Source organism: Mustela putorius, unplaced genomic scaffold (genome assembly GCF_011764305.1).
Source record: "Mustela putorius furo isolate JIRA1106 unplaced genomic scaffold, ASM1176430v1.1 tig00000145_pilon_pilon_pilon, whole genome shotgun sequence".
Classification (NCBI taxonomy): domain Eukaryota; kingdom Metazoa; phylum Chordata; class Mammalia; order Carnivora; family Mustelidae; genus Mustela; species Mustela putorius.
Window position 1 is genome coordinate 9,018,684 of NW_025421294.1, and position 9,211 is coordinate 9,027,894.

A 9,211-nucleotide genomic window follows, 5' to 3' on the forward strand; every position below is an offset into this window, starting at 1 on the left:
ACCTGGGTGGCTCAGTTGATTAAGCATCTGAATCTTCATATCAGCTCAAGTCTTGATCTCAAGGTTGTGAGTTCAAGCCTCATGTTGAACATGTTGAAAAAATAAAATGTTTGTGTAGAAATAAAGAAATAAATTTGTGTGGGGGAAAAAAACCACTTAGTCATTCATAGTTTTACCGCTGCTTATCATTTTTCTGTTTTTTTTTCTTTTTAGACATTTCTCTTTACATAGCCTTTTATCTTCTTTTTAATTGACCGTATGTTCTACATCTTGCTTTTTTCCTTCACAAGATGACTCTGTGGCTCATATCCTTCTCTTTTCTCTTGACGTTGAGTATTTTCCAATGTCATTAAACACTTTTAAAAAACAAATTTAATGATTATATGACATCCCATACTATGAATACAACATAAATTTATATATAAGTCATTATATAGTTTTGGACAATTATTTCCATATTTTGTTATTTTAAATATTGCCGATATCCTTGAATTTCATGTCTTTGGCATGACTCCTTAGAAACGCATACAAAACTTTTGACATGTATTGAGATTCTATTCTGTGTAGATCATACCAATTTATACCCTTTTTATATGAGTGTATCTCACTGCTTCATAGGAATGTTTTTAGTACAGACAGTATAACATATTCCTAAAGTTTTGTTGGGGACGGAAATGAACATTGTTCAGTTGTGTATAAACAGCATATTCATAAAGATGTTAACATAGACTGTGTATCAGCCCAAGCTTGTCCTTATTAAATAAACTCACTAAGCATAGCATATGGATCTAAAAGCTCTTCTGTTGAATAACAGCCAGTTGGACAGCTGTGAGCTAAATATTTTTTGTGAAGTTCTGGCCTATTTTATCGAGAACTCATAAGGTTTTTTTTACTGATGTCTTTCTTAAATCTCAGTTATTGACAGAGAAGGACAGACTCTTGATTCAATCTATTTTTTCTTTTTCTACTCTGACACTTGAAATAAATGGATACCATGATTAATTTTAAAAAAATAGGTTATTGAATCTTTCTGTAAAATTTCCAGGTTGGCAAGCTCTGACATATCCTAACAATATTTTAAAATATGAAACAAAGCTTTACTGCATCTTAAGCAAACAAAAGACATCAATTGAGTTTCTTTGAGGAATAGAAATAAAATTAATCTAATTGATATAACCTAAGAGTTAGTCTTTTAAATGATCTATTCATTTCAGATTGGCACCAGCTTTAAACTGACCCACAACCACATCTTTATTTTCTGTGTTATAGGAACTTTATAGTGGTAGCAGAGACTGCAATATACTTGCTTGGGTACCATCCTTATATGAACCAGTTCCTGATGATGATGAGGTAAATATTATTTACACAAATTTACAGTGACTTTTAAATCATAAAGAAAATAGTTTTGTTAATTTACTTTACATGAGAAAGACTTTTTTTTTAAGATTTTATTTATTTATTTGACAGAGAGATTTCACAGGTAACTGAGAGGCAGGCAGGGAGAGAGGGAGAAGCAGAATCCCCGCAGAGCAGAGAGCCCAATATGGGGCTTGATGCCAGGAACCTGAGATCATGACGTGAGCTGAAGACAGAGGCTTAACCCAGTGAGCCACTCAGGCTCCCCGAGAAAGACTTTTTTTTAAGATTTTATTTATTCATTTGAGAGGGAAAGCAAGCACAAGCGGGGTGGGCTGGGGAGGGTGGTACAGAGGGAGAGGGAGAAGCAGACTCCCCACTGAGCAGGGAGCCTGATGCAGGGCTTAATCCCAGGACCTGGAGATCATGACCTGAGCTGAAGCCAGATGGTTAACAATCTGAGCCATCCAGGCACCCCATGAGAGAGACTTTTAAAGCATGTCTGGGTGTTTTCACATTGTGAAAATGGTTTGCCTGTTGCAACATTTTTGGAAAACCCAGAAAAATATTGAAAGAACAACTCAAATGTCTAAAGTTGAATTACTGTTAACACTTTTCCTTTGCTTCATTCTTGCTTTTTCCTATGCATATATAGTTGCTTAAACATAATTAATCTGCTTGGATACACAACTTGGCATCCTACTTTACTAACTTAATAATAAATCTTCTTCCCTATCATTAATAACTATTGGTAAATTTGTGGGATTTTTGGTTTTATTTTTTTTTTAAAGATTTTATTTATTTATTTGACAGAGAGATTACAAGTAGGCAGAGAGGCAGGCAGAGAGAGAGGGGGAAGCAGCCCCCCCACTGAGGAGAGAGCCCAATTTGGGCTCAATCCCAGGACCCTGAGATCATGACCTCAGCCGAAGACAGAGGCTTAACCCACTGAGCCACCCAGGTGCCCCTGTAAATTTGTTCTTAAAATAATAGCACGCTGTCATTTATATATCACAATTTACTTAAATATTTACATATTTGGAGACATTTCTTTTGATCACTATAAACAAATCAAGGTAACCATTTATAAATTGTTTATATTTCTGATTGCTTATTTGGATAGATTCCTAGAAGTAAATTTTATCTCTTGAGTTACCACATATGACATTTTTAAGGTTTTTTTATTTACACACTTGAATTTTACCAATATATACTCCTCTATCAGCTAGTCTGTTAGTGTCTTTTTTTTTTTAAGATTTTATGTGTTTATTTGAGAGTGAAAGAGAGAGCATGAGCAGGCAGAGAGAGGCAGAGAGAGAGGGAGAAGCACAGTCCCTGCTGAGTAAGGAGCCCAATATGGGACTTGATCCCAGGACCCCGGATCATGACCTGAGCCAAAGGCAGCGGCTTAACCCACACTTTAGACAGTGTTACACTGTCTAAAGGTGCTATTTTGGGATACCTGTGGCTCAGTTGTTTAAGTGCCTGCCTTCGGCTCAGGTCATGATTCCAGGGTCCTGGGATTGAGTCCCGCATCAGGCGCCTTATTCAGCAGGTAGCCAACAGGTAGCCTGCTTCTCCTTTTCCTCTGCCTGCTGCTCCCCCTGCTTGTGCTTGCGCGTGCGCTTCTCTCTCTCTGACAAATAAATAAATAAAATCCTTAAAAAAAGTAAAGGTGCTATCTTTCCCACCAAAGATTATTTTACTAAGCACTGTTAATCTATATTCGTCTAAATATCTAGGATATAAGAAGTCAAATATCTAAAAACCAATATTTATGTATATAATTTTTTAAAGTAGGAAATACAAATAGTGCAGTTAGAAACACCTTGAATTAATCTTACTCAAGTCTTCATATAAAAACAAAGCATCTTAAATGGAGATGAAAAGTATTGGTAGAGCAAGTTTAAAATTCTAAAAAATTTTTCGCCTATTTAGTTCCTTTGTGGAAAAATGATTAAAACCACATGGAAATGAGTTTTTATGGGGGTGGTTGATAACATTTAGCAGCTTTTGACAAAATCTGTTTTATACCTAGATTTGCAACTGCTGTGGTTTACTGTAGTGTAAAGTCTGTGACTTACTTTTTTGGGCCCTAATCCAAATAAAAAAGAGAAAACACACAATGGTAAATCTTCAAGCATCTGGCCAACTGCTGTATGAGTATTTTCAGATTTCATCACATATCTAATTTAGTTTATTATGGCTTTGATTAGTTTTGGTGTACAGCTGCTTTAAATGACTAAATAATTCTTTTTTTATTAACATATATTATTTGCCCCAGGGGTACAGATCTATGAATCATCAATCTTACACAATTCACAGCACTCACCATAGCACATACCTTCCCCAATGTCTATTACCCAGCAACCCTATACCTCTGTCCCCCACCACCCAGCAACCCTCAGTTTGTTTCCTGAGATTAATAGTCTCTTATGGTTTGAATGACTAGATATTCTTCTGTAAAAACTTAGTATGGTCAAATACTTTGGCTCAGCCATTTATTTTCCATTATTTAATCACTGTGTCCTGCGGTTTAGGAATTACTATATGCAATAAACCCAAGTTAAAACACTATTAAAAAACCCAAAAACCCAAGAAAGACCACTAGAGGCTATGTTAGGAAGTATAACAATCAAAAATAACTAAATGAAAATAATAAAAAGAAATTAAAAGTAAATCTATGACTTAAATATGGAAAAAGGATATTAGAAGAAAATGAAATTGCTTAATTTATAAAGAGTCTGTGACTCTGATGTTTTATTTATACAATGTAGTTATAGTGATAGTTTGAACTTCTTATCTAGAAGAATTTTTGCATATGGGAAACTGAACCGAACAAGTAGGAAAGCAAATAGAGATGTGTAAAAAACAAGTTAGCTTTATATTTAAGGTTATGGTTTTTTTTTTTTTTAAGATTTTATTTATTTATTTGACAGATAGAGATTACAAATAGAGAGGCAGGCAGAGAGAGAGGAAGGGAAGCGGGCTCCCCGCTGAGCAGAGAGTCTGATTCGGGGCTCGATCCCAGGACCCAGGGATCATGACCTGAGCCGAAGGCAAAGGCTTTAACCTACTGAGCCACACAGGCACCCCTATATTTAAGTTTTAGAGCTATAAAACCTTATCTTTTAAAATATACTGTTTATACGCCTTAAGATAGCCATCATTCTTATAAAATGGTATGGGATAAAATTATTTTCATAAAACTTTAGTTTGAAAGATTCCTTTGAATATAGGTAGAATGTGAATAAGATGATGATTTAGATCTGAGAGAAGTCTGTCTGTACCAGACCCTACTCCTAACATGTATATTTACTACTTAACCCATATTTAAAAGTGTTTTTAGGGGCACCTGGGTGGCTTAGTCAGTTAAGCCTTCAGCTCTGGTCATGATCCCAGATTCCTGGGACCGAGCCCTGTGTCAGGCTCCCTGCTCAGCAGGGAGTCTGCTTCTCCCTCTCCCTCTGCCCTGCTCATGCTCTTTCTCGCTCTCTCTCTCAAGTAAATAAATAAAATCTTTAAAAAAATAAAAAAGAAGTGTTTTTATCTCAGCTCTCAAATAAATGATGCTGCAGTTTCCCAGAACTGTGTAGGAACAACTTTAAAACAAAACATGCACATACATGCACACACACTCACTTAGTCTTCAGTTTCAGGTAAACTAAATAATAATCATATTGGCAACTGGGTTTGAATCCCTGTTCTACCATCCATTGTGGATTGAGGACAAGTTTATGGTATCTCCAAATATCAGAATCATCAAGCAAAACTGTTCTTCAGTTTCCTTTCAAATCTACCCTTGAGATAAGATTTACTTCCCCATCAACCAAGACATAATTCCTTAGCAGTATTTCTTCTGATATCCAAGATAGAGGGGAAATTTAGTCGTACTGTAAGAAATTGAAAGGCATTGGGTGATAGGGACAGGTTTTATGGTCTTTAAGCATAAATCTATGTATTTAATTGGCAGGCTGTTGTATTATATTCTGAGGACTCTGGCTTCCTTTTACCCTCTTTTCCTAAAACTTGGTCATGATCAAGACAAGCCTATATAACGCCTAATCACTTTTTCCTTCCTGAGATCTATGGGGCAGCTACATTATGGTTCAAATCTGTCCTCTCACCAAAAATCTTACTTTATTTTGATAGTCACACAATACATAGCTGTTTTATTTACCACTTGGTAGATACTGGCAGCTGACCCTTAAACAACAAGGATGCTGGCACCCATCCCCATGCAATTAAAAAATCATTTGTAATTTGAGACTCCTCCATAACTTAATCACTAAGAGCCTACTATTGACAGGAGGCCTTATCCACAACATAGTCAATTAACATATATTCTGTATATGTATTATATACTGTATTTTTACAATAAAGTAAGCTAGAGAAAAGAAAATGTTACTAAGAAAGCATAAGGAAGAGAAAATACATTTACAATACTGTACTGTATTTTTTTTAAAAATCTGCATATAAGCGATCCACGTAGTGCAAAGCCCTATTGTTCAGGGTCAGCTATAATCATTTGCTGACACGGACAGCCCTATTTTGCTCCCGTAGACTTCCCAGTAATTGACAGTAGAGACTTCCCCAGTAATTGGCAGTAAAGAATTTAGAATATATCAAGAAGTATATGTAGATGTAAGGGTTGGTTTTGTTCTTCCTTCCCATTATTTGGACCTGGACTAGATTCCTTGTAAATTACAGCTTCTCTATCTCCTAACATTTACAAGTGTTTCTCAGGAGAACAGGCAACATGGTGAGGTTCAAGCTCAGAAACAATGTCCACTAGGAGGAGATGTTACAGAGAAAACCCAAGTGCGAGATGGTAGTTAGACTTCATCTGTAGGTCTCAAAAGGTAATATGGGTACCACATCCATATACAACATTCTTACAGTAGCTTTTAATTACAAGTATGTTTTATTTGTGATTTTTAAGCAATAAAATAAAACTGTAATCATACTATAATGCATTTATATTGTTATTCTTTATTGCTATAAACAGTAAAATCTACAGTATTTGTGTATTAGTATTAGTGTAGTATTTTTCAAAATTTGCCAATATTTCACTTCAATTTTTACAAAATTATTCTGATTTCCTTGCTCACCATAGCAACAATAATTTACAATAAAATATAATTTTGCTTCTCTCTTGAGTCTTCAAATGAAATTTAAGTGTTTAATAGATTACATATTGGGCTTCCATAGTGAAGTTAGGAGGTATGACCTTTGTGTGGCTTATTGACATTCAGAAACATTTTGGGGAGATATCTAAGGCAGAATTAAAGGCCTCTAAAGATAGAGTAGAGGAGAGGAATCTCCTAACCCCCAAGAACAATACTACATCTTTTTTTTTTTTAATTTTAATTCCAGTATAGTTAACAGTGTTGGGCGAGTTTCAGGTATATAATATAGTGATTCAGCCGCAATTCTGTACAGTGAACATTTGGATGAAAAAATAGACTTAAGTGCAGTACAGTCATCGATTGCAAATCAGTGGACTGCTGCTAGAAATAAGTGAATAATTAGTTGAGGTTTGGTAATAGTTTTTTTTTAATTTATTAATTTTTTATTAACATATCACAACACTAACCACACCACATACCTTTCCCAATGTCTATAACCCAGCCACCTTCTCCCTACACCCCTCCCCCGCTGCAACCCTCAGTTTTGTTTTGTGAGATTAAGAGTCTCTTATGGTTTGTCTCCCTCCTGATCCCATCTTGTTCATTTTTTCCTTCCCTACCATCCAAATCCCCCACTTTGCTGTCAACTTCATCATATCAGGGAGATTATATGATAATTGTCTTTCTCTAACTGACTTATTTCACTCAACATAATACCCTTTAGTTTCGTCCACATCATCACAAATGGCAAGATTTCATTTCTTTTGATGGCTGCATAGTATTCCATTTTGTGTGTGTGTGTGTGTGTGTGTGTGTGTGTGTGTGTACCACATCTTTATCCATTCATCTGTTGATGGACATCTGTGGTAATAGTTTTTTATCTGGACATGTGAGATATAATGGAATTTTGTTTGTACAACTGAGTCATGATAGCCAACATTAAGTTTTATAATGGTGCTGGTAGTGGACATTAGGTTTAATAATAGATTCTGATCTACAGCTTTAATAACCATAAGGAATATTTAAATTAATGTGTTCTTTTCTAGCTATGTTGGGTGATACTAGGAAATTCATTGGAAATTCACACTTTCTCTACTGTTATCATTGTTTAAATTTTATGATTCTAAATCATTATATCAAAAAGGCAGTGAACATGCTTAGACACAGTTTGGGGTTCCTCTTAACATAAAACATTGCCGTATGTTGTAAAAGGCAATATATAAGGTAATATATGAGTGGTCTCAGCGCTAATACATCATTGGATTTGGGGTCAGAATACACTTGTAGCAGATGTAAAAGCTGCAGAATAAGAAGCAAACCTGGCTCAGAATGATGAGATACTCAAAAAAATGAGACCATTGTAAAGCCCCTTAGTCATTTGCCAGAGAGTGAGAAGGTAGCCAAACAAAAAGTTTCCTCGGAGAGTGAATGGATCTGAAATGCCACACATAATTAAAATTCCTCTAGTTGCTGATGATTACTTTTATTAGGTAGGGCTCTAAGGTTGTAAGAATACAACTTTAACAGGAAAGATAACTAGTGCATCTTATCTTTCAAAGAAATCTTCCTGGAAAACCTGTGAGCTAATGGCAAACAGATTACCATTTTTGACATATTTTTCATGTACTTGGGAACTGCTTTACCAGCTATGAAAAAAATAAATAAACTTTACTACATAACAACTCACATTAGTTTTTGTACCAAAAATGGTTTTACTCAGTTTGATGAACACCTTATTCCCCAAACATGGGTATTTGTGTATTTAAAGTCAGGTAGGCACATTAATACCTTAGGCTGTCAGGTCAGACTATAGACCTGAGTTCAGTCTTAGCCACATGAATGTTAATGGGCAGCTGTCTCCAGATAATTCCAAAAAGTTGCAGAAATGCCATAAGCAATAGCTGCAGTGTGTGTGTGTGTGTGTGTGTGTGTGTGGTGTGTGGGTGTGTGTGGGGGTGTGTATAGATGCATTTATGCATTCATGTGTTTGTGAGGTAATTACTTTGAAGGAAACATAGGTAATTTGGATAAATTCTGGCTTGTCTATTTAAGATGTCTGTTGCCTTACATTGTATGTGTGGTATTACATTACCTTTATCTTGAATTAACTGTTATATTGTTACTTTTGAAATAATGTAATTGCTTTTCATTTTATATATTTCATAACTATATTGTGAACCTAAAATTATGAGGTAAAACAATTAAGTTTTCCTTTTCTCTCCCTTTTTTAGCCTACAACCAAATCACAGATAAATCCAGCATTTGAAGATGCATGGAGCAGCAGTGATGAGGAAGGATGATTCTCAATCCTGAGTACCTTTGTGTCTCTTTTGATGAAACTTTTAAAATGGGACTGTTTTTTGTTGTTATTGTTTTCTTCCTGTGTGATGACAGCTAAAGTACCCCTGAATTTGGTGTTTTTTTTCACCTGTGTTTTAAAATGAAAGTAGTAGGGGCGCCTGGGTGGCTCAGTGGGTTAAAGCCTCTGCCTTCAGCTCAGGTCATGATCCCAGGGTTCTGGGAAAGAGCCCTGCATTGGCTTTCTGCTCAGCAGAGAGCCTGCTTCCTCTTCTCTCTCTGCCTACTTGTGGTCTCTGCCTTTCAAATAATAAATAAATAAATAAATAAATAAAATCTTTAAAAATAAATAAATAAAATGAAGGTAGTATTTGTATGAAATCCTGAAGCAGACTTTTATATAGTTTATTTAATCAAAGATGGCTCCT

At 35.4% G+C, this 9,211-nt stretch overlaps 1 protein-coding gene across 4 annotated transcripts in view; it reads left to right on the forward strand.

Moving 5' to 3' along the window:
* ERCC8 (ERCC excision repair 8, CSA ubiquitin ligase complex subunit) overlaps positions 1-8,838 on the forward strand; it is a 55,153-nt gene extending 46,315 nt beyond the window's left edge. For 3 of the 4 annotated variants that reach the window (XM_004744600.3, XM_045075307.1, XM_045075308.1), the window contains 2 exons: positions 1,270-1,350; positions 8,717-8,838. In XM_004744600.3, the coding sequence (XP_004744657.1) occupies positions 1,270-1,350; positions 8,717-8,785 (150 nt within the window). In that variant the 3' untranslated portion in view covers positions 8,786-8,838. The remainder of the gene's footprint in view (positions 1-1,269; positions 1,351-8,716) is intronic. The other variant, XM_045075306.1, reaches the window with a different exon arrangement.
* The last annotated feature ends 373 nt before the right edge of the window (positions 8,839-9,211 follow it).